The sequence below is a fragment of the Lutra lutra genome, chromosome 8 (genome assembly GCF_902655055.1).
Source record: "Lutra lutra chromosome 8, mLutLut1.2, whole genome shotgun sequence".
NCBI classification, from domain to species: domain Eukaryota; kingdom Metazoa; phylum Chordata; class Mammalia; order Carnivora; family Mustelidae; genus Lutra; species Lutra lutra.
Genome location: NC_062285.1, coordinates 90,839,581 through 90,866,536, shown reverse-complemented (window position 1 = coordinate 90,866,536; position 26,956 = coordinate 90,839,581). Strand labels below are relative to the sequence as shown.

General features: G+C 36.9%; 1 protein-coding gene across 1 annotated transcript; it reads right to left on the bottom strand.

Moving 5' to 3' along the window:
- Nucleotides 1-3,030: 3,030 nt before the first annotated feature.
- Nucleotides 3,031-26,956, bottom strand: CLEC1A (C-type lectin domain family 1 member A). Its single transcript, XM_047741893.1, has 6 exons — nt 26,825-26,956; nt 14,649-14,747; nt 12,637-12,813; nt 9,171-9,322; nt 6,468-6,586; nt 3,031-5,160 (listed from the first exon to the last, which is right to left on the bottom strand). The coding sequence occupies exons 1-6, from the start codon at nt 26,937-26,939 to the stop codon at nt 5,010-5,012; spliced, it is 813 nt and encodes a 270-aa protein (XP_047597849.1). The 5' UTR covers nt 26,940-26,956; the 3' UTR covers nt 3,031-5,009.

Below are 26,956 nucleotides of genomic sequence, written 5' to 3'. Positions count from 1 at the left end.
CTGGTGATGAGTGATGTTGAACACCTTTTCATGTGTCTGTTGGCCATCTGGATGTCTTTTTTTGAGAAGTGACACTGCAACACTTGCAACTATATCTCTTTGTGTCTCAATTTCTTCATTGTAAAATAATAATAGAATTTATTTCAAAATATTGTTTGAAGATTAATGTATGAATATATGTTAATAGCTAATAGTGCCTTCTTAGAGTTTGATGCTATATCTGTGCTCACTTCTATTATCTGGAGTAAATCACCAGTCATCTCTAGGCATCTAGAAACGTAGACCAGATAAAAATGACCCTTTTTCTTGCTCATGTTACAGGAATATTGAGAAGGTAAAGCTTATATGTAAAATGTCAGCAACTGTCTAGACAGAATATCTGTTTTAAAGTTAATGAATCTCCTCAAATGAAGCCATAGACAATCTGTCTCTTAGGTCTGGAGGCTCCTTGGACATAGATTAGCTTTTCCCAAGAGACAGGAGATATGAAAGTATCTTATGATCCATAAGAAGAAAAATTCACTAATTATTATTATATTACTTTTCTACCACTTAATATCCTTAGAATAACTTACTACATGGTAAATTCTCATTCAATACCTGTTAAATTCAACATAATTTTATTTAATCTTTCGATTCTTCACATGGAGTAGTTGAACTACATTGGAATCTCATCTTTCTGATAAAGAACACCCCTAAAATAAAGTAATATAAAACCCAACTCACGGAGATAGTGAAAATCATTTAAATGAACCTAGAAGTCTATTTTTAAAAGGTGATCTTTGAAGGATTAGGTCCTTTAAGGGTGGGAAGGGCATGTTTTCATGTTTTTATTTTTGTTTTAATTTACCCTTGACCTGGAGTTTAAATAGTGGGCCTTTCAGTAAAAGGGATTTTTCTAATTTTCTGCTGAACCTAGAGAAAGAAAATAGCATGGAAAATACAGTATAAGTTGAGTCCTGTGTTTGGTTTTCACAGCTGACAGCTGGCAGCTGAATATAATAACTTGGAATGAAGGAGAAACAATAACAATTTTTAGTAGTAAAGACTGTTTGTCTTCAAGAGTCTTCAGAGTATTGTCATGGAACTATGTTTAGAGAAAGGATAGGAAGCATTTAATAACTCTTTTAAGAAAAAGTACAATGAAGCAAAAGGCAAACATCCTTTGGCTGACGTCATCCCATTAATATGTGACGTAGTCTCTGCAGGTCAGAATCTTATCCACAGTGCAGCTGCCATAAACGCCTACAAATCTCCTCTGTGGCAATGAGTGGTAGATTTTTTTTTCCCCTGCAGGTTGCTTTTGGTCCAAAATATCAAGATCTTTTTCCAGCCACTGGTAAGACATTAGGCCTTAGCACTGGGATGACAAGTTTTAGTTCTTGGTCTCACCAATAATAAATTGGAAATTTTTGACCCATTTCACTGAGATCCAAGTTAGCTTTAAAAAGGGGGGAGAAGGGGGGCTTGGGTGGCTCAGTGGGTTAAGGCCTCTGGTCTTGGGGTCCTGGGATTGAGCCCTGCATCGGGCTCTCTGCTCAGCAGGGAGCCTGCTTCCCTCTCTCTCTGCCTGCCTCTCTGCCTACCTGTGATCTCTCTGTCAAATAAATAAAATCTTAAAAAAAAGGGTGGGGGAAAGGGGAAAGGAAAGAGAAAACTCTGTCCTACCAATGTGAAAAAGCTTTTTTAATACGCTACAGTTAAACTGCACTAAGTGTGTAAAAAAAGAAAAACATTAGAAAAGTGATATTGATAGAATAATAATATTATTAGATCCTAAAAATCTGTACATCCTATGGACCTTGTAAAACAGTTACATACACCTTAAATCAGATTATGATGTTTTCCACATTCTTCAAAAATGAGAGAATCCCTTTACAAAGTATTTGACTTTCCAAATATTAAGGCCAAAACTGAGGCAATCTACTAGACTCTTCTACCTTTTTCAAAATCGCTTCTGTCCCCAAAGTAAGATCTCCCCTTATACTTCTCACACTTCCTGCTATTGCAGGACTCATGACCTGTTTCCTGTTGATAAGTTTCAAGAGCTAGTTCAATATCCTCAGGAAAAGAAATAGCTCATTGTGTACCCTAGGGAACTCAGATCTACCAGGAAAGGCTATGTTCCTCATGTGACTTTTCCTGAAATTTCTTCATAATTACCTAAACACACAAGAGCCTGGAAGAGAAAACTTCTTCTCCAGCCAAAAATTAATTCATGGGGCGCCACGCTCTGATTCTCCATGGAAAAATGTTCTCAGCAAATCGTGTCCTGATTATATCCTATTCCTAAATTTTAAAAAAGTTTGTGGAGAAAATGTTGTGCCATACAAGTCTTCTGTTTTTGGAGTATTTGCTCATACTGTGATTAGCGTTGTGAGTTTTGTTATACAGATGATGGGATTGAGGACAAAGATGGAGAAAAACAAGGTCAAGAATAGCAAAAACATCAAACAAATTCTATTTTTTCCCCTTGTCATCCAACCTGCCCTAGACTGCACTTATATAGGACGCCAGGGGTCAACACAATGTGTGTCAGGTCCCTATTTACAACTTAGTCCACAAAGTCATTTGACTTTCCTCCGGTTAACCACATTTTCTTCCTATTGTAACAAGACTTAAATTACATTTAACTGCTTAGCTGAAGTCCTCATCCACACTTCCTGTTACATCCTTATTATATTAACTTGCATCCATTAAATATCCGTACTGATCATAGAAAATATTTGGTACTATCCACAGCCTTCCAATGTAAGTGCCTCTTTACAATTTACTAAAGAATACAGGTCTCTAAAAAAAGGGTTGTTTTTGCTTGTTTGTGTTCCCCTATTAAAAAAAAATTACTAAATCCTTTTTTTACATATTTTTAATATCTTTGACATTTTATATTGCAATTTGGATTATAAAACTAATTTCACATTTACTTCATTTCAGCCAACAACAGCACCATGAGAAAATTATAAACATTTATACTTAATGAAATAAGCTTAGTGAAATAAAGTGATTCACCCAATAATAGATCAAAACACAAGATTTAAAACTCTAATTTTATGACCACAAAGACAGTCTTTCTGCATGACACAATGAATCGACACAAAATCTGTTCAACACTGAAAAAATTTCATAATCAACAGAAAGCCAAAAGGAAAATTCATAAGGAAGAAATGTGCAAGTAGTGATTGCTAAGTAACACAGTCTTATGAAAATGAATACAGAAATGTTCTTATCATATGTTTGCTAATTTAATGTCATTTCACCGTGTGATAGGTGTTTACTGAAAATAAAACTAAAGCACCCTAGTTTTCATTGCTGAAAAATAAAGATTTATACTAGATGATCCTCACTAGCATTAAACCCCTAAAACTCATTTATCTGTAAAGCAACAAAGTCACTGGATGTGATGGTGTTATTTGCAGTAATCCCTGTTAAGATTGTGCATATTGGCATCCTGAGCAAGGGGGCACAACACAAGAAACCAATGATGTGTGCAGATGTCACAGTCTCTCTTCCACTTTCCATGACCTTATTGGATAATTCGCCCTACTGAGATTTTATTTACTCATTTTTAGCTATGTGTTGATGGCAAACTAGCCTCAAAGGACTTCATCTCAGGAAACTGTTAAAATCATCTTCTTGAAGACAGGAAGTCTTTCTCAAAGATTTATCTTCCTCAAATAATCAGTACTGTTGTAGAATCCCTACAAATTCTCCATAAGGCACAAACAACCAAAACACAGATTGCTATCATTTTTGAAAAGCATCTCCACACTGAAATTGTCCCCAAATCACAAATCTATTCTCCAATCACACACATTTCACATTATTTACATTTATTATTATTAAATATCCAGTACCTGAAAGGCATAAACACGGATCAAATGGAAAAAAAAATAGGAGCTGAAACCAAACTATTATAGACCCACATAAAGAGACTGATTTTTGCTCTGGTCTTCAATCTTTCTGAAGGAAACATCAGGGACAGTAATTTGGATATGGAACTGAGCTGAGGATATTTCTTTCCTGGAAGAATTTCCTAGGGAAAGGACAAAATCATTGGAGTACTTCTTTTTTTTTTTTTTTTTGAGCAAGAGGTCATGAGTGGGGAGGGGCAGAGAGAGAGGGAGAGGGAGAGAAAAAAAATCTTAAGCAAGTTCCACTCAGCAAAGAGCCTGATACAGGGTTTGATTCCAGAACCCTCAGGTCATGACCTGAAACTGAAATCAAGAATCGATGCCTAACTGACTGATCCACCCAGGTGCCCCAGCTGTTGGATTCTTCAATGGATATGGGGAGATAAGTTTGGAAAAAGTTAAGATTCTAATAAAGAGGATTATCCCAGTAGGAAGCAGGTCATAGACATGGCAGATAGGGGCTTTATTGAGAGACTGGAAGGGAAAAGTATGGTGGGAAACAAACAGAAAGAATTAATTATGTATTTAGAAGCATGGTATAGAAAATGATTGTTAATTTCTTACAGACTACTTGACATTTGGGGCAAACAATGTTATGCACATTATTTCCCCTACTTCAATAAGTTTCTCACTTCTCCAAATATGAAGGAAGACATGGAAACAGGAAGATGGTACTAGATATTGAGAAGGAAGAACACTAGAAAGTGATCTCTAAGTCAAGAAGGTGAATTACAATTTTGCGAGATTCTGGGACTGGTTGTTGGTACATGGGATTTCTTTGTGACTAAATACATGCATGAACCCAAGCTCAGAAGTTCTGGGGATCATGAAAATCCCTCTTGCACCAGTCAGAAAAATTGCCTCTCCTATTTTTTTTTTCCATGTTCCAAAGTTTCAAATATCCTTTGCATTGACTTTGCTTGACTCAACCTTTTTGTTGAATTGTTGTATAAATATGGACCACATGGGAGAAAATAGGAACTGAAACCAGACTCTTAGAGCTGCACATAAACAGACTGACTTCTGTTCTGATCTTCAGTCTCCTTGAAGGGACTATGATGTTGCAATTATGGTGGGAGAACCCATGGCTCAGGGAAGCTAACGGAAGCTCTCGGGCTTCACTGTGGTTGCCCTTCTTTCACATGCACACCGCCTCAACTCTTTGCAGTCCTTCGAGAAAGCCTTTCCATTGAGGATGGTCACACAGTCTCTGCTTCTTAGGCTGGTAAAATCTACTATAATCTCAAACCTTAAAGAGAGAAAAAAAAAGGTTTCACTGAATCATAGTTTACTTCTAAAATGAAATGTTAAATACCCTGAAAGTACATAGGGAGTACTCCTAATGTGATAAAATTAGAGACTAGATACACGGAATGAATTTACTGGAGAGATTGGGTTACCAAGCTCTTTCTTTTCAGCCCCTCAATTTCCATACTTGTTCCTAGAAGCATCAGTTCATCGAAAACAAAAAACCGTTTGTAACTAAAACTAAGATGCATACTATAATCCAAATTTGTCATATTTTGCCATCATCTGAAAAATCAGCTACTTTCTTGGTGACTCCATTTAATTAACTATAAAATAAGAATGATTACATTGAATATGTCTTATCTATTGGGAGAATAAATCCCATATGATATATAGAGAGAGAAGAAAGATGTCTATCCAAACATGGCTTCAAATTGTAATATATTTTACAACAGATATTATATTGACCTATTTCAAAAGATATCATGCACAATCTCATTTAAATACTCACATAAGTAAAACCAATTTTTGGATAATTTTGCTCCTTATAGCCTCAGTAAATCTATTCTCAAGACTGTATTTTTAAAAATTTTATTTATTCATTTATTTGAGAGAGAAAGAGAGAGAGCATAAGTGGGGGTGGGGAGTGAAAGGAGAGGGACAAGGAGACTCCACACTGAGTACAGGACCATTAGATCATAACCTGAGCCAAAACCAAGAGTCAGATGCTTAACTGACTGGACCACCCAGGTGCCCCTCAGAAACTGTACTTTTAAAAATGTGCTCCCTATTACGCTGCACAGAAAGCCAGGAATTCTGAGGTCTTATATTATCTCTGGGTATTGATAAGTTGTGAAGTTGTGTGGTCTTACCAAGTTACCATCTTAACCTGGGTTTCAGCTTATTCATACATAAAATCTCTCTTCCCCTCTTCCTCTTCCTCCTCCTCTTCCTTCTTTTCTCTCTCTGTGTCTCTGTCTCTGTCTCCCCCACTCAGCAAATCCCAAATACTTAATAATGCTCCAAGATATATCAGAGGCTGAAATGAAAACTCTGAAAGCATCCAGATAGAGAACTGTCCTTACTATTTTACTAACATTTTGTATGTCTCCTTAACTGGTTTATAAGTCAGTCAAAAGCAAGCACTATGCTTTATCATTATACATCCCTGTACATCCTCCTACAAACATAGTATCCAATACAAAGTGGAGGTTTGATTAATGCTTATTGAAGCAAGTTGCTGAACTCGGTCACTCAAGCTAAGTTCTCTACTAAATTCTTTTCCCACAAAATGTTCTGAAGTCTTACAGTTCGGGGGAGTAAAGGGCTCCATCGGTCCACAGCCAGACTTTGCCACTGCCGTTGCGAGATAGCCCTGTCCAATAAGAGTAGAAAAACTCAGAGTAGCTCTGAGGCATGGCAAACTCCTGTGAAGGCACACAAGAAGATCTTTAGGTTTAGAGATGTTATACTGTGTAGTTAGAGAGATGCGTAGGGCCAGCCAGCACTTTTAATAGGAAAACAGGACATGAGTCCTGCCCCACGTAGGTGATAGTATACTTGAGGGAAAAAGTGTCCATGCTCAGGTCAGTTTGTTCAAATTGAAGAATTTATCTTGTCTTACTAAGTCTGAATATGTACTAAAACCAAGAATATATTCTAAATAAATATAAAGAATATATTCTAAAACCAAGAATCACATCAACGAAGATTTATAAATGACCCATTATTTTCAAGCCACAGGGTAAATGCTAAGACTTATATAAAAAAAGACAGGGGGGGGGGCACCTGGGTGGCTCAGTGGGTTAAATCCTCTGCCTTCAGCTCGGGTCATGATCCCAGGGTCCTGGGATCGAGCCCCACATCCGGCTCTCCGCTTGGTGGGGAGTCTGCTTCCCCCTCTCTCTCTCTGCCTGCCTCTCTGCCTACTTGTGATCTCTCTCTCTGTCAAATAAATAATAAAATCTTTAAAAAAAAAAAAAGACAGGGGGGCGGATTTACAAAGAGATGTGGGTTGACTGTGAAATGGTAGAATATGGGAAGAAAAGTGTAAAAATGGGGAGAGTAATCTTTATAAATACCTGCAAAGGGACTGACCAGGAAGAAGAGAACAATGAATATACTTTAATGCAAAAAGAGGTAAGAGAAAATTTGGAGGGATGACATATGTCTCAGACAAGGAAGGGGAGAAAGAAATTTTTCATATATATACATATGTGTATTTATATTTTTGTATAGTATTTATATACACATATATATATAATTCCTTCTCTAATATTTATATTGAAAATTTTTTGAAAATTTTTAAAGATTTTATTATTTACTTATTTATTTATTTGAGCTGGGGAAGAGGGACAAGCAGACTCTATACTGAGCAGGGAGCCCAAATTGGGGCTTGATCTCATGACCCTGAGATCTGACCTGAGCTGAAATCAAGAGTGAGATAAAACTGACTCTTCACTATACTATGAGTTCTTTAAGGATACATACTTTGTTTTATGTCCTCAACCCTTCAGATAATTAATGGCATAGTTTGGTTCAATAAAAGATCTTTGGAAATAGATATGAAAGTATCACTAAGCAATAGTCAGCTAGTAGGCATATCAAAGGAAGTGCAGTTGAAAATACTTCCAATTTATGGTAGACACCTCAAATTAAAAGTTCTAAAAATAAGTCATATGAAAATGACTTAAATGTATATAAATCTTTGAAGTGCATGAGACAAAAGCACTATATAACTTTTACAATATTTCCTACCATTATATATAATACAATTCAATTATAATAAACCTGTGTCCTTGGTTTGTGCTAGAGGTGGAGGAAATGAAGAGAATAAGAAAAATTAGGTGGGTTTACGGTAGGACACATTGTTTCAGTCAAATAAATTACCTCCTTTTCTGCCTAAATTGAGCTGCTGAGAAAGGACAAAAAATGTTATTTTAGTAGAGAGACATTTCGGAGTTACATTCACCACAGATTTCAGAAAAGTGGGTAGGAATTAAGATGTAACTAGAAGGATGACAAGAATTGGCATAGTGAGCGAAGCATTTATTTCAATTAAATAATCCTTTGTTGATAAGTTACTCTGTGCCAAGATTTCTGCTAAAACAATGATAAAGATTGGTCACAATGCTTAAGGGAGGAGCTCCAGTGGCGCAAACGGTTAGCGCGCGGTACTTATACAATGCTTAAGGGATTAAATACAAAGGCAATAATAAATATTTTTTAAAAGGGTGGGAAAAATCACATGATTTTACAGTTTGTCTTAGTTGCATATACTTAATACATGTTAATTTATAATTTTACTTTCATATTTGCCTCAACTAGTCTATTTTAGGTATAAATTTCTGGAGGACAAGATATTTATCTGCAGGTTATAGTAATGATTTAATTAAATGTTTTTCAATTAAAAGCTTTGTCCTTTTATAACAGAAGAACAGGAAATGCTATTTTCATCTTTCTAACATTGCCTCAATACCACCTTTCTTGCCCAAAACAAAAAAAGGTAAGAAATTAAGGAATTTTTTATTTGATTCCTGACTGGTGGGGATTTTGAAGAGCTTCCTCTTATGGGTTTTTGTTTTGTTTTGTTTTGTTTTGTTTGTGGAGAGCAGAACAGTTTTTATATACTCAAGGAATCACTCAAAACAATAGGAGTAAGAGATTGCAGTAAGGGTGAAAGTCTGGGGACACTGACTCCTTTTTTTTTTTTTTTTTTAATTGTAACCTCTTAAGTACTTTTTTTTTTAAGATTTATTTATTTATTTGGCAGACAGAGATCACAAGTAGGCAGAGAGGCAGGCAGAGAGAGAGGGAAGCAGGCTCCCTGCTAAGCAGAGAGCCCCATGTGGGGCTCCATCCCAGGACTCTGGGATCATGACCTGAGCTGCAGGCAGTGGCTTAACCCACTGAGCCACCCAGGCACCCAGGACACTGACTCCTTAATATTCTTGTATAGCTCTTTTAAGGATCTCTTTTTGAGAATAATTCAAGCACTGACCAGGATCTTACCAGCACTTCCTGTGTGTTTATTTTCAGCATGGTCGCATTCTCAGCAATGCAGAAATATTCACAGCCTTGCCAATTCTTGCTCTCTATATAGAATCGGTAGCATTTGTCCCCATGCCACTTCCATTCTTCTGGACAAGGGCTGCATCTGTGCTCTTGGAAAGAAACCAATTTTAATACTATTTTCTATCCAGGTCTGCCGTCTTTCCTGTCCTGGAATTATATAGTATTTGATGACTCAAGTATTCTTAATATTTAGAGTACTTTCTTTTAGATATTTAATTGCCCAGGAATGGTAATGACAAATGCTTATAAAATACTCTCCATATGCCAGAAGCTATAATTAATACTGAGTGTATGGTAAAAATTTAAACAGACACTACCTGCTTTCATGGAATTTGGAATCTAGCAATGAATGATTAGAACTTCCTTGATTCTTGCCCTATATAATTCAACCCACAGAGGATATTCAATTTCATAAAGAACTTCTCATATGTCCAAAAACTCATTACAGCTTATACTTAAGAAAGAACTGAAGCTTCCACAATTTTCTTCTTCAAAATCCTCTTATATAATTATAAAAGGATTGCTGTAATTCAACATATACCAATAAGATATGGACCCTTTTCTTATTCTAAACACAAGTAAATAAAATTTTAGAAGAAAAAGACATAAATACTAAGCAAAGTATGATTTAGAATGATAAATCTCCATTGTCAGAAATTAAGGTGGACACCAAAGTCAGCAAAGTAAGTGCAGAAGTCAAGGGTGAGATGGACTACTGAGGAAGAGGTCATAAGTATAAGAACTAGTCCCTGAGAGCCATGGTTTTAACTTTGATGAGGATACTTGAGCCCTTGAGAGTTGTCACTTGTAATCAGCTCCCTGATGGTGAGATGGGAACTCAATCATTCCATAAAAACGTCTTTATTTTAAGAACAATCCGGTGTCAAAATGTTAACATGTTAAAAGTTGAATGGTCAACATGCACTTGGATATTATGTTATTGTTTTCATTTTTTCTGTATATTGGAAACCTTCCTTAAGGTAAAACAGTTTAAAATAAATAAATAATTGAGGAGATGCCTTTGTATGTCAGTTCATATTTCTGACCCAGACCTTATACCTATTTATTCAGATCTCTACTTAAACATGCCCAAAATAACACTCCTGCTCCCTAAACTTCCCCACTCATAACCACAGAATTCTTCCCCATTTCATTTGATCACATCTCTCCTAATTGCTTTGCCCCAAAACTCTGGAGCCATCCTTGACTCCTTTATTTCTCTCATGTCCCCTTTTATTCCATCATGCATTCATCTCCTCTGATAATATCGTAGTTTGAGGCACCATCATCTCTCTCCTGGGTTACTTACAAAAGCCATCTCTTAGGTGATTTCTCTGTTTTCACTCTCCCTCCTTCCAGTGTATTTTCAACATATTTGCAGTGTGAGCCTTAAAATGCTCATGTCAGATCTATATTTCTTCTGCTCAAGATCCTGTAATGAATCCTTACTTTGCTCAAAATAGAAGCCAAATCCCTGGTAATGTCACCTAATGCAATATATAATCACTACCACATCTATTTGTCTCACCTCCCTCACTCTGCTTCAGGCACACAGACTCCATATTGTTCCCTGAATATGCACCTCCATTCACACTTCAGGGCACTTCCTGTTTTCTCTACCTGGCTTATTCTTTCTCCATATGCTTACATAGCTAACCCCCCTAACTCTTCAAATCTTTGCTGCTATACCCTTATCTTAATTAGGAATTTATGGTATCCTTATGTAAATTAGCAACCCACCATCCCGGAATCCTGATGCCTCCTACTTTATCTACTTCATTTTCCATAGGATTGATTACCTTCTTATATATTATATTTAGTTTGGCCAACCATTCTTGCGTGCCTAAAACCTAGGCTTTCCCAAATTGTAGGACTTTTAATACTAAAACTGGAGAAGATTTGAGCAAACTGGGACAAGTTAATCATCTTATTTTACCTTTTTTGATTATTACCATCACTGTAATAGAATAAGAGGTCTATGAGGGCAGAAATCTGTATATGTTTTGCATCATATGCAACAGTATGTGCTCAGTAAATCTTACCTTGTGTGGCAGAGTAGATGGATGGTTGGATAATGGGAAAGAAATGGAGAGAAGCAGAATAACACTGAGAACTAACATCAAATCAAAGCTTTATGAACATTTTCCTGGGAACAGGAATATCATGAATACATTTGCATATAGATTTTATATTAAAACAAAATGTAGTTTATTTGTATACACAGTCTTCTTTTTGTCTTTATGCAGCTAGATGTAAATTCCCGAGACCACTGGTTTCAAAGAAACTTGGATTATCTTTTGATGACATGGCCCCCAACAAACACACAGTGGGTTGTCAGAAACATAAGAAGAGAAAACAAAACTATGTGAAGTGGTAGATATATTAATTATCTTGAACTTGATAATCATTGTATAATGTGTATGTATGTCAAATCATCACGTTGTACATTTTAAATACATTCAATTCCATGTGTCCATCCTCACTAAAGTTAAAAAAGAAAAGAAAAAGAAAAGAAAAAAAAACTGTGACCGATGAGATCATTAATCATGTGGGGAAGAATCACTTAGAGAAGTGGTAATGTGCTTGTGGGTGTTATTTCACTGGGTAACCACGCAATCTGGCCTTCTGGTTAGTGTGGGAAGTGGAAGAGGAAGACTTCATCCTAATTTAAAGTCCCCAAAAGAAAAATAAAAAGTGGTGACTTAGAATGTATGTTGTTTCCTATACATGCAAGATGAGTGGAACAGAAGGGAAGGCTAACTTGAAGAGTTAGAAGCTACAAAACCCCCAAAAGATGGGAGGGAAAGGTACAAGAATGAAGTGATGCTTCCTGTCTTGTCCTGACATGATTATCAAAGCATGGTTCATCCCCACTGGCATTGTCATTATTACTGAAATGCCAATTTATGGCACCCAGACAAGGCACAGTGGATTTAAATAACTGTAATTTGATTCCGCCCTTCAACATTTTTAAACTGATCCCCATATGATTCTTGAAATGTGAGAAATTTTATGAGCTCGTTAAATTCTTAAGGAAAAAAGTGTATAAACATATTATGAAATGTATACCACTGGTAGGTCTTTAGGTGCCGAGGTAAACTGAAAAATAACCCTGTGCTATATATTTGTAGTGTTATTTTGGTTATTGGACATTAATTGCTTTTATTGTTTAAAATGTCTGAGTTTGAAGAATCCCTTTATGTATTACAACACAGACGTATCCAAACTAAACAATCCCAATGACGGGGGATGACCCAGGGCCCAAATTCTTCATGAAGCTTGCCAGACAATTAACTATATGACATGTGACTCCCAGGCACTCGGATAGGAAGGTCAGCTATATAATGACAACTAGCCTGAGGGAGCCAACTTTAGCAGAGGGCGCTTAGCGATCCCTACTCACCTCCACTTTTGTTATAGAGCTCACGACACAGTTTTTCAGCCACACGCTGCAGGATTTCCGCAAGCTTCCTGTTCCTGGTTTGGAGAGACTGCAGCTGTCGGGAGAGATTCCCCAATCTTTCTTCCTTGTGAGAAATGCTGTCTTGCTGGGTATTGGAAAGCTGGTAGAACTGAAAAACTAACCCAAGTTACCAAGTCAGACTGGACAGGCCACATTTTCATTTCTATTTCTACTTTTTCATGTGGGGAAGACAAAACGTCGTATTGTTTAGATCTCATGCTCTGCGATTTCGTATTGCCTGTGTTCAAGTTGAACTGTAGCACATGATAAACTGCATTGTCTCGGGCAAATTAATATCTCTGAATCCATCTTTTTGTCTGAAAATGTAGAATCATAGTCCTATGAAGTTTCTAACTTCAGGACTCAATTCCTTAACCATATCTATTGCTCAATAAATAGTTTGTGTATACTCTTAAACCACTGCTCAACCTAAAACCACAAATCCATGTATCTATTGATTATTATATTGATTATTGAGTATTGAAAATGTACCACATATAGTTATCTCATTCATTCATAAAATAGTCATATTATCATTTCCATTATCTTATAGTTTCCAACCAGGGTCAGTGAGAACAAGCAATTTCCTTAATTTCCTTGGCTAGAAAATTTCAACACTTAGGTTTAAGCTCCAGATTTCTAAATCTAAATAGAGAAATCCTTCATGAATCATGAAAGTTGCTTTATATCCCTAAAAAGAATGGTGGTTATGAAACAAATTATATCAAAATGAAGTAATAATTGGGAGGCCATGAAAGAAACACTAAGAAATACATTTTTTTAAATTTTAAAAAGTTACGGTAATGAAGGAAAGTTCAAACATTTCTTAGAAAAACCAAATGTTTGACCTGCTCTTCAATGTAACCTTTTACCTTAAGCCACCTTCTTCAACTGGTCAGGAAACATTACTGTAGGGTCTCAATCTCATGAAGCAAATTCACCCACTTTCTTATTTATTTATTTATTTATTTATTTTTTACTTTTGAGCTTGTCTTCCATGTTTGAAAATAAAAGACTTTTTCATATGCATTTTTCCTTTTTCAGTTTTCACAAGATTTTGCAAAATGATTCTATAATTTCCTGAAATTTTTGAAAAATACTGTAGAAATTAAGAACCTATTCTGCTCTCCTTATAGGAGGAGGGGAATAGCTATAAACAAAATCTCCTCTCTGTATTAGCTACTGAGCCATGCATACTAAGAGCAAAAACCACAGCCTGTACTGTTTAGTAGAATGAAAGAGAGCTAAATCATACATTCATTAAAAATTGTTGATTTTAGAGGCTCAGTCGGTTGAGCATCTGACTCTTGATCTAGGCTCAGATCATGATCTCAGGGTCATGACCCTGGTGTAGCTCTGCCCTCATCCTGGTGCCTGCTTAAGTTTTTCTCTCTCCCACTCCCTCTGCTCCTCCTCATCTAGAGACCTCCCCTGGCCTGCTCAAAAAAAAAAAAAAAATTGCTGATTTAAAATATTGGCATGTAGACAAACAGATAAAACCTGCTTATCTCAAACAGAATGTAAAAGTCTAGCTGTCGAGTGATTGCTGTATTTTAATGCTGCTTTCGCTGCTCATCATCTCAATAAGTGCTTTAGAATAAGGTACATTGAGGGGCGCCTGGGTGGCTCAGTCATTAAGCATCTGCCTTCGGCTCAGGTCATGATCCCAGGGTCTTGGGATGCAGTCCCGCATCAGGCTCCTTGCTCAGTGGAAAGCCTGCTTCTCCCTCTCCCACTCCCCCTGCTTGTGTTCCCTCTCTCCGTGTCTCTCTCTCTGTCAAACAAATAAATAAAATCTTCAACAACAACAACAACAAAAATAGAATAAGGTGCATTGAATTATCCACAGGCTCCAGAATTAAAGTAAAAAAAAAAAAATCCATAACAAGTATTTCTCATCCTAGACAAACCTTAGAACCATGGTCCTCCCCCTAGTCAGAGTGCAGACTTACACACAAGGCCCAGGGCTAACAGGCCAATCAGCAGCACCAAACACAAAGTCAGCAGGGTCAGGGCCACTGGACGCCAAACTGAAGAGGGAGGCCGGTGTCCTGCAGGGAACAGAGAGGAAAAGGCAGGATTTCAATTTGTCTTTCTCTTGGATCCATTCCACCAGTAAGTCAGAAGAGCTGGTTCTGGAGAAGAGCAACAGTAAGCAGAGGCTAGATAACACTCCCTCTGTCCTTGGAACCACTGTCAGAAGGCTCAGTGCCAAGACTCCTTTCCACAGCAGGGTTCCCTCACGTGCCTGGTCCATTTCCATAACCCTGACACCCTCAGTTCTACTTAGCACCGAGTCAAGTTATACATTGCCCTCATCTTTATAAGGTTGTGTGCATAACCTTCTTTTTGTCAAAATTCGAGTTATGAAAGACATGTGAATGCCTGAACAGGGAAAAATTTTTCACATCATCAGAGAAGAGATGAAAATAATTTATTGTTACTTTTGCAAAACACCTTGCCACTGAGTTCCATATGTGCTTCCACTGAAAAGAAAATAGCATATTGGTAATGAGAAATGATCATTTTACTCTTTCCTTTTTGGGATTTCTTTATTGAAAGTCCCTCTTTTAGTGCATTGGATTTCTATCTCTGCAAAAATGGATTATAAAGAGACATGATCATCAGTTTATCAAGGACGAATCTAAGCTAACTCAATTTTGAACAGTTAAATAATAAATGCTAAGCCCCCACGAGTTTGCCTGGTGTTAATTACAGAGGCTCTACTGAGTCAACAGTGAATCCATCATCTAGTGAAGTTAGCCGTCATTCTAAATGACCTGTGATATCAGACAAGGAAGACCCTCCCACACCTCAACCTCTGAGGTGCATGTAGCATCTAGCATTGTGATTAAAATGAAACAAAGGGAGAGCCACAACCTCAATAAAACTTCCATCAGTCTCCAAGACCTGTGTTTCACTTCATTAGGACTTGAATTTAAAAGATTAAAGACATACAAATTCATTTCCTCTTTAGCAAAGTCCTCTACATAATGTAGTCTACGTACAGAGATTTGTGTTACACATTATTTCCAAGTGGGGAATGATAAGTGGGAAAGATAGAAATGGAAAATGTGATTACTATCCCTTGGAATTTACAATCTAGTAGGAAAATAAGGAAAAATCATGGAGCAGACATTGAGATTGATATATTTTATTTATTTTTATTTTTTTATTTTTAGATTATTTATTTATTTATTTGACAGAGAGAAATCACAAGCAGGCAGAGAGGCAGGCAGAGAGAGAGGAGGAAGCAGGCTCCCTGCTGAGCAGAAAGCCCGACGTGGGGCTCGAACCCAGGACCTGGGATCATGACCTGAGCCGAAGGCAGCGGCTTAACCCACTGAGCCACCCAGGCGCCCCAAGATTGATATATTTTAAAAAGTGAATCTTATTTTCCCTTAATCATGTCTGTTAAAAATTTTCAGTGGATTGCATTACAGTTAGAATAAAATCCAAATCATTTCTTGTGAAGATTCAGATTTCTCTTTTTAACAAAATTGAAATTTGATTATGTTAGTTCCCAACTTAAAAACTTCCAATAACTTTTCGCACTTAAAATTCTGCCAGAGTCTTTTTCTTCTGGACCCTACCTACTTCTTGCACCCTTTTCTGAACTACTCTCCCTCCATTCAAGTGTTCTACATACAATGGTCTCTGTTTGTCCTTGAAACAAACAAACTTGTCCCAGTCCTCGTACCTTTGGAGTTAGGGCTGCCTCTGCTCCCTGTTAGTTAACCTTCAGCAAGTTGTTGGTGGGCTTTTCCCTGATACTCAGCTTTCCATTTAAATGTGCATCCTTGAAAGAACTCCATGAGTTCATTTCGAATACATAACACCATTACATAGCTTTCTTAAAAATTAGATTATTAATATTTTCATGGTTTTCATGTGTTTGTTTTCCTCTATATCCTCCCTCTCATGGAAGGTACATTCCATGAAAATAGTAATCTCTTTTTTTTTTTTAAGATTTTATTTATTTATTTGACAGAGAGAGACACAGTGAGAGAGGGAACACAATCAATGGAAGTGGGAGAGGGAGAAGCAGGGAGCCTGATGCAGGTCTAGATCCCAGGACCTTGGGATCATGACCTGAGCCAAAGGCAGACACTTAACAACTGAGCCACCCAGGTGCCTCCATGAAAACAGTAATTTTGTCTGTCTTGTTCACGAGTATATTTCCAGTACTGAAAGTAGTACCTGGCACATAAGGGCTGAAAACGTATTTGAATGAGTAAATGAATAAAGAATAAAACTGTAAAAACTTAATATGACTTTAACTATGTAATTTTTATAGAGGCACAGAGGATTAGCTATAGTCACACTTCACTGATTTTTTAAAACTCTATTGACTTTTCAGCAGTATTTCTGACAGCAGAAGTTGGATTCAGCTAAATTCATTTTCTAGCCATATTGGTCTCTATTCAGACTTGTGTGAGATTCTGAAACATGAACAGATATTGGAGAGATTTTTTTTCTCTCTTATTTCTTTCAATTAGCTTGCCTAAGTAGTTTGGTCTAAATTTTCCTGGAAATTGTTGGCTTCTCAATGCATTGACCTTAAGAGTATCTCAAGTCACCAGAACATAAAAGAACAAGATCAGAGGGCAGAATACAGCTTGAGCTAAACATCCTCTCCAAACCATAAGTCTCTTGAAAGTTCTGTGTATCCCAAGAAACTTAAGTAGGTAGATGATTCTAGATTTCAGAAATACCAGTGCATATGTGGACCCACCACTGTGATGGCTTTATCTTTCTCCATACATCTTATTACCATCAAGTATATGATATACCTTACTCATTTCTTTTGGTTTATAGCTATAGAAAGTAAGCTCCTTTTGGAGAGGGTTATTATAGTCTGTTTATTCACTAGAAGAACATCAATTTTAGCACCTAGAACATCAGATGGAAGAAGCTCAATTAACATTGAATGAATGAGTGTGTCATTTATATATAAATGTCTGTTATATGCCTGTCTATCCCTGCTCAAACCTATTTATATTAGTACACATCTGAAAGGCATAAACTATTTTTAAAAGTATTTTATTTATTTATTTATTTATTTATTTATTTATTTGAGAGAGGGAGAGAGAGCAACCATGAGCAGGAAGGGCAGAAGGAGAGGGAAAGAGAGAATCTCAAGCAGACTCTGTGCTGAGCACAGCCAGACACGGGGCTCGATCTCAAGACCCTGAGAGCATGACCTGAATCAACACCAAGAATCTGTCACTTAACCAACTAAGCCAACCAGGCACCCCAGGCATAAACTATTTTTTAAATGTCGTTCCTTCTTATAGTTGCTATTTCCCTGGCCAAAATTATCTTACTATTTAATAAGAGGGTAAAGGAAAAGAACAACCTGTGGAAATCACCAAATGATCCCTTAAGAACCCATCTTTCCTTGTATAATACTCAGGCACCAGAAGTGCTAATCTTCTGTCCAAAGGATCAAAAGGAATAATCTTAAATCCTTACTGTAGAATGAGGGCATGGACTTAAGGAATTAGAATATTATTTAATAATAGTTATATCTGTGTAAACAGATCATCCTTCCTAAGATTGTCTCTAAGACAGAAGATCAAAGAAGTATATGATATCTTCTGCTAAGGAACAAAGTTTTAAAAATTCTCTTCCAATGAGTCATCTCTCCCTGGTCATTTGGAAATTTTTCTACTCTTGATTCTTCTCTCTCTCTTTATTTCTCTCCCTTCCTCCTCCTTCCTTTTCTCCCTTTTGCCTCCCTTTCTCAATATTCACAATCTCTTTGTTTTATGTCAGGACTGAGAAAAACACAACCCCAGGGAGTTTCTAGAGCACATATGGCAATTTCCTAGAAACCTGGCTTCCATGATGGAAAGACCATGGAGCTGAAAGTTTCATTTTTATTTTAAGATTTTATTTATTTATTTGACAGAGAGAGAGGGAACACAGGCAGGGGCAGAGGGAGAGGGAGAAGCAGGCTTCCCACTGAGGAGGGAGTCCCATGCCGGGCTCCTTCCAGGACCTTGAGATCATGATCTGAGTCGAAAGTAGACGCTTAATGACTGAGCCACACAGATACCCTTCATTTTTTTTTAAACTATGGAGAACAAATTGAGGATTGTTGGAGGGAAGTAGAGTGGAGGGATGGGTTAAATGGGTGATGGGGATTAAGGAGGGCTCTTGTGATGAGCACTGGGTGGTATATGGAAATGATGAATCACTAAATTCTATACCCAAAACAAAAGGAAAAAAAAAGTGAAACTTTTTTATGCCATTTTTCCCTCTATTTTTCTAACTTTAGGTTTAATATCCCTAAATTTTATCCCAAGTGCCTTGATCAGAATGAAGTCTCTCTCTAGGGACCACACCCACCCTAAAATAAGAAAAATAAGCTGCCTGGGAGGTGCTTCAGTTTGGCTTGGCTTTATTGTGATTTATTTTTTGGAAGAGAACCCATATTCTGTTTCCTGAGGCATGTTTAGAAAAAGGTGTGGACAGGGCAAGGAATGATATAAACATCCTTAGGAATAATAAGATATATAGAGAGAAAAACAACCCTTTCCTGTATACTTTTACTATAACTATACTATAAAAGGCTACAGTGCTAAGGTCAAGTTTTGAACACAAATTCCTTTGTAGGTATAAGAAACTTTGGTAGGTGAAGAGCTTTCATACTTGACCAGTTATTCTTCCACAGGCATCAGAAAGGGGACATTTTATATACCTCCATTCCCAGAGCTTAGGAGAAATGAAACATATATTACCAGATGTAATCTATTAGTATGACTCTGAAATAGAAAGCATAATAAAAGCTGGGAAAGACACAGAAGCTTTATTTTTTTTTAATATTTTATTTATTTATTTGAGAGTGAGCGAGAGAGAGCCTACAAACAGCGGGGAGGGGCAGAGGGAGAGAGAGATGCAGACTCCCTGCTGATCAGAGAGCCTGCTGGGGGACTCCATCCTAGAACCCCAGGATCATGACCTGAGACATCCAGGTGCCCCAGGAAAAACAAAGAGACTTTAAATAATTTGTGCAAAGCAACATTGCAAACCAGGGGTGGAACCAGGATTAAATTGCCGTGCTTAACCCCACACATTGTATATTTCCTCTTGACCAGAACTCACAAACAAATGGGGAATACACTGGTGACAAAGTGCATAATATTTCAGAAATTACTTTTAATATATTTTAATCATGAGATATTGCTCATTGGATATCTGACTTTGGATATACTTTTAAAATTGTAAGTGTTGTCAGGGCGCCTGGGTGGCTCAGTGGGGTTAAAGCCTCTGCCTTCAGCTCAGGTCATGATCCAGCATCCTGGGATCGAGCCCCCGCATTGGGCTCCCTGCTTGGCAGGGAGTCTGCTTCCCTTCCTCTCTCTCTGCCTGCCTCTCTGCCTACTTGTGACCTCTGTCTGTCAATTAAATAAATAAAATTGTTAAAAAAAATTAAAAATTAAAAAATAAATTGTAAATGTTGTCTTTTTAGCAACTTCTCTTTGTTTCCTTAAGCACATACAGCACATAATAGATCTCATCATGGGAGAATGGTCAAGGTTTCATGAGTTAAGAGTATTTTTCAGTGTTTGTGAAAATGCATGTTTTCTTTATCTTATGAGTCTATTTCAAATATTTGATATTTTCATTCTCACTAAAAGTAAATGGGTGTTGGTCTTCCTATAATTTCAAAGGAATATACATCCAAAAATGTATAAGCTATTTCCAGATTATCATCAAGTTTTCAACTCATGGCAATTAGAAAGTCAAATATATCTATATATCTATATATGGAGATATATAGATATAGATATTAGTATATATACTAAAATCTAGCTGAGTCAATTTTATATCCCAATTAAGGAGTTTCATTTATGAGATATAATTTAAAAATAGCATCACTATTAATAACAATTGCTAACACTCCTGGAGTTACTAAGATAAATGCCTTGAATGCATTATTTCATATCATATAACAGCCTATGAATAGATACTATTATGGTCCCCATTTTACAGGTAGGCAACTGAGTCCTAGGGAGGTGAGCTACCTTACCCATGGACACACAGCTTCTGATAACAACTCCTGAGTATATTATGTATGCTGTAGTGTTCATTGACTCATCCAAATATTTTTAAGATGGAACAATTTTGAACCCTGGTTTGGATTTTTAGTACTTAAGAATTGCCTAATCTGCTTTGGTTTGCACAGCTGGTAAGTGATGGAGCCAGAAGTACTAATACTCTCCTTCCAGATCTGAATATTTTAAATCATTTTCTTATTCTTCCAACAAATACCACATTAATATTTGTGCTTATATGGCAGTTCCTTATGAAATTGTAGAAAAACTCTACTGCTTACTACTTTTCACTTCTTTATTATGAAATATCTCAGGAATAGCCACCTTAAATTATACATTCTCCACTCTATCCCCAAGGTGAACTTTCTCAAGTATAAATTTAATCTCTTCCTTAAGGAAAAAAAAATAAAGTTTCTTAGCATGCTATATAAGACACTGCATAGTAGAATCTCATCCTACTTTTTAGCTTCATCTGCCCACATGCCCCCTCATATGCCCTCCCATTCCTCGACCCAATAATCTACTTTGCCACTGTGTTTGAATCATCTGCTGATGATTCCCAAATGATCTTATCCTGTTCTAAATTCCAAGCCAAAATTCACACCTCTCCTTTTCCCTTTAAGTTCTTGTCTGTCTTCATTTTACACATTAATATACTGCACCAAGTTAGCTCTCACCTATCTGCTTTTATCTCTGCACATGTAGTCCTCACAGCTAGTTTCCATCTTGCTCTAGCTGGAAAACTTGGACTCTGCCTTACAGACAAGAGCAAATGTCATCTCATTCAAAAATACCAACATGAGGGGCGCCTGGGTGGCTCAGTGGGTTAAAGCCTTTGACTTCGGCTCAGTGCAAGATCTCAGGGTGCTGGAATTGAGTCCCGAATAAGGCTCTCTGCTCGGCAGGGAGCCTGCTTCCTCCTTTCTCTCTCTGCCTGCCTCTCTGCCTACTTGTGATCTCGCTCTGTCAAATAAATAAATAAAATCTTTAAAAAAAATACCCACATGAGTAAATGCAGTCAGTAACTTATTCATCCCTATTGACTTCTGCGGTCTCCTACATATATCCAATAGCACTACATAACATTTCCCTATAATTGATTCAAATTGTTCCTTCCATTTCTTCAAGCACCTAAAAATAGGGTCTCCCCATAAATACAGAAAACAAATGGATGGTTGCAAGCGAGGAGGCAAGTGGGAGGATGGACAAAATGAGTGAAGGGGAGTGGGAGGTACAGACTTCCAGCGATGGAATGAGTAAGTCAAGGGAAAGAAGGAACAGCATAAGAAAATGTAATGGATGGCTATTGTAATAGTGCTGTATGGTGGTAGACGGTAGCTCCTCTTGTGCAATATGTAATTGCATGAACATGTCAAACCACTTACTGCACACCCTGAAACTAATGTAGCATTTTGCCATCAAATATACTTCAACAGGAAAAAAAAAAAAAAGGTCTCCTATGCCTACCATACCACTTGATATTAAGTAGGTTGCACTAAAGATTCGTGGAATCAATTAGATGTGATGTGAATCAATTTATGCTTTGACACTTCAATGAAGATTTATGCTTTAGCAGAGGAAATGAAGCTAAAAAGCTAGAAAAAATTTGAGAATAATTGTAATTAATATCAGTAGGGGCGAAAGTAGAACTTGAATTTATCATTAAAGGGTTTTATTTTTTTCTTAAACTCAAATAAGTTTCATGTTCTTTTGATAAGTTATATTTAGATTAGGTAAGAATTCTAGTTCATCAGTGATTTTATTCTCTCTCTCTGGTATATTATTACTGTGATTTGCTTTTGCTGCACTTCTTTTCAAGCTACAATTGAGTTAGAATCTCCCATCTCAAAAAAAAAATTAAGATGCATTCATGCAAACTCATAATACCTCAGATCTCACACTTTATCTTTTCTCTTTATAGCTGGCTTCCTGAAAAGAGAGAAAATTTTTAAAAAAGAAAGTGACAAAGTATTTATTTTCCTGTTTAAACTATGGTCCTTTCAAACACCTGCTATTAAAAATTACCAATAATCTATTTTTCTCCTTACTGCTAAAACAACAAATTGTTTTTAACCTTCCATTTACTTGAACTTTCTGCAGTATTTATTGCTTATTATTTTTTAAATTCACTATTTATTACCATTGACTTTTCTGTCTTGCAGGAGAGTATCGTTTCATGGCTTCCTTAATGTTTCTCTCTCCTGGTCCACTTCTACTGCTGTCTAACATTCATTCTTAGTACTTTTATTGAAATCTCTCAGTCATCCCCTCCCCCACCTCACTTGGTATATTGCCTAAGATTCTCTCCTTGGTACTCTATTCCTTTGGGCTTTTCGTCTTTTCATTTTCCTTTCTCATCCTCAGTGATATTGCTCATCCTCAGAAAGTTTAATTCCTACCAAAATGTTGACAATTCTTACATACAAATGGAGCTCGGGATCCTTACTTGTCCTTCCATGGAGCATATACAAGGGTCTTTGGGTAACTCCAACTGTATGTTCCAGGCATCTCAAACTCAAATTGGATTCAACATCATTCCTATTCCTCCTGTAGCTTCTATCTTAGTTATCAGCACCACTTACATAACATCCGACTTAGTCAACCTATGCTCTTTCTTACCTTGTCTTCTCACTCATAACCAGTCACTAAGTCTTTAAACTCTACCTCCTCAGCTTCTGATTCCTCCTCCTCATTTTCATGCTACTTCAATTCAGGTTCCTCTAATCTTATGCTTAGACTAGTGCAAAATACCTACCTATTAGCTCATCGAGTTTCCTACTCCTTCAATTCATCTTCCTCATTGCAGCCAAGGCAGTCTTCTAAGAACACAAAACTCATTATGTTACTCCCTGTTTAAATCTTTCCATGAGCTCATTTTACAGACGTAGAATCAAAATTCCTGAGTATGATATAATAGACCCTTTTTAACTTTCCATACTGCTTGTATTGCTTATTGTTCTCCAAAAACACAAAGTTACTTAAGACCTCCAAACTTTTCTCTCATGTATCTGTCTGACTATAGCAGCCCAGGCCTTTAAACCATCCCATTTTTGCTTTCATATAATGTGGAACCTCTTCAAGTCAACTCAACTCCATGGCCATTTCCTCCTTCAAACCTTGCCCAATCTCCTCTACCCCTACCAGATAGAAGTGACCAGGCTCTCCATTGTATCATGTATATACTTCCATCGTGGCACCTTATCATACTTATTGCATAGCTAAGAGTTTTACTAGACTTTTAAGTTTCCTTATAAACAGGCATCCTATCATATTTGGCATTATACCTGTAGTACTTTGCAATACACCTGGCATAACATGAACCTGAGCATGACCTGAACATGAACTTTCTTTGGAAAGACGGTATGAGGACATTGTCTTTCACTTTTCCTTTTTATCTTCTTAATTGTTTAGCATTTTTAAGAATGAACATAACTTTTATATTGAAAAATGAAAATCAGAAAAATAAATGAGTAAACATAATTTATCTTTATTAATTCTAAAGAAAAAAATTTAACTTTCCATTCATTCATAATGATGCCACAATATTATGTTGAATTTAAATCTTCTGCATTGCCAAAATATTCTTGGAACAATTTTTGCTCTGTTACTTTTAAAAGAAAAATTATATCAAATCATTTTTCTAAGACATAACTAAACTTCTGTAGGGACATTCCTCTACATATTCGCCTTATAACAAGATGAAAACAAGATATCATATGTGTAGGGTAAGATAACTGTTTACAGAAGTTTGCCTTCAAGGCACTTTGTAACCTCTACTCCTACTGTTTCAGTTTCCACTTCTATGGAAAGATTGCCAGATGTTCTCGCTCAGGTGTTTCATCCTGCCCCACCTACCTCTCACCCTTGAGTTCAGTAGAACTTATTTGTACACTCTGTTCCTGATTATGCTGATCACCAATCCCTGTGAGAGTTCCTGGCTCTAGTCAAAGGTGAAAAATGAAGTTATACACAAGCCACTTAAAACCACAGCCCTGAGAGCTGATTCTTCACAGGATTTGTTGGAGGGAAATATAACGTATCTTATTACACATATCCGGTGGCCACAGAAACTGACATCCCAATGTTGTCATTTGCTTCCCATCAAGGAGGCTGGAAGTCCCCACTATCTTCTTACAGCTTAATAGAGGGTTTAGTAAAAAGAAAAAAATAACGTCACATCAGGGGGTCTCAGGTGGTAATCACTCAGTGAATAGAAAGGGAATGGAAAGGTTTAACAAGGGAAAAGGAAGAAAACCTAAAAGCTATGTGATAAAGGAGAAGTGGAAGAGAACAGTGAAAATGTGTGGGCCCAGATTTATAGAGGTAAAGGAAACCTGACTGTCAAAAGAGAAAGGACATACTAAGATGCAGTCACTGAGTGAGACTCACTCTGATGTCAGCTGACACAAAAATGTTAAACAGAGCACTTGGGAATTCTCAAGGAATTCTATATTGAAGGAAAATGCACATTTCTGGTGTGTCTGCAATATGGCAAGATCTTTACATAACTTGTCCACCTTATACCCCAACCACCTTATAAGAGAAGTGTTTGAATTGAATTATAAAATACTTAATTTGTTACATTTAGCTTCCAACTTATACTTTCATTTCCAATAATTCACCTTCTGACATAGTAATAAAAATATATTTTTTTCAGTCCCTACAAGACAGAATTCACATACATAGAGAAGGATCTTTTTCCTTGGGCAACTCAGCCAAAGTAAGGCAGAAATGTGACTTAAGTTCTAGTGGAAAGACCTCACAGTAGAACACAAACAGGACTAGGATTTAAAAGCAGGTGTGCTGCTTACAAACTGTGGTATTGGGGATGCCTGGGTGGCTCAGTGGGTTAAGCATCTGCCTTCAGCACAGGTCATGATCCCAGGGTCCCTGGATCAAGACCCACATCAGGCTGACTGCTCAGTGGGGATCCTGCTTCTTCCTCTGCCTGCTGCTCCCCCTATTTGTGCTATCTCTCTGACAAATAAATAAATAAAATCTAAAACAACAACAACAACAAAAAACTGTGATATTGGACAAATTAAGTATACTGGGTTCTCAGTTTCTTCATTGATAAAATGTTTCTGACAGTAAACATGTATATAATGAGTATTATGTGCCTAGAATTATTTTAAGCACTTGTATATATAAAGCATCTCTCTTATAAGATGGTTGGAGTATAAGGTTAATAAGCTCTGTTTTATGTATGTATGTGTGTATATATATATATATATATATATATATACATATACATATGTGTGTGTATATATATATATATATACATATGTGTGTGTGTATATATATATATATATATATATATATATATATATATGCTGAGTTGCCCAGGAAATAAGATCCTTCTCTATGTATGGGAGTTCTCTCTCCCATGGACTGAAAAATAATAAGAGGGAATGAGATGGGATTTAATTGCATCTGAGTCCACTATTTAATCAGCAAATAACAGAATTTTAGAGCTAAAGGACCTTAGAAAACATTTACTTTAATCCCCTCTCATTTCACAGATGATAAAACCCAATATGATTCTCCAAAGACCTCACAACTTCAAGATGCAGAATTATGACAGCAGAACACCAGGGTTGGTGTGTCTGCTTGGAAACCTCCCTCTAAAGCATGAGCTCAAAACTAGCAAAAAGATAGCCTTTATAAATCCAAGCTTCCAGATCAAATCACAGATGGCAAACAAAGCAGCATTGGATCTGGCCTTCACAGGAATCCAGGAAGGGACAGAAACAGTGCTTGAATTCTACATACAATCTCACTTTTGTACACTATACTGACTTGTTAAAAACAACACACCCTTGACTGCAAACCACTGTGCCAACAACATAATCGTAGAAAAAACAAGATCTGTGCATCTACTAGAGTTTAATTTTTCAGATGTTGTATACATGGCACACAAATTATGGAAAATGCACAGTTATTACATATAAGTGTAAGTCATGAAAACACTTTCTCCTTCCCTCACTTTGCACATTCCTCAGAGACATAGTTCATCTCACATACTGCTCAAGAGTGACCAGTTTGGACAGCTGGAGACCGAGTACCTGTGTGCCCAGCCTCTGGCCGCTGGGTCGTAGAAGAGGCTCGAGATGACACACTCATGACGGTGTCCCTATCAAAGTCCAGCATGTCCCTCGTGCTGCTGTACTTGGCCTGCATCTGGACTCCTGCAGGGG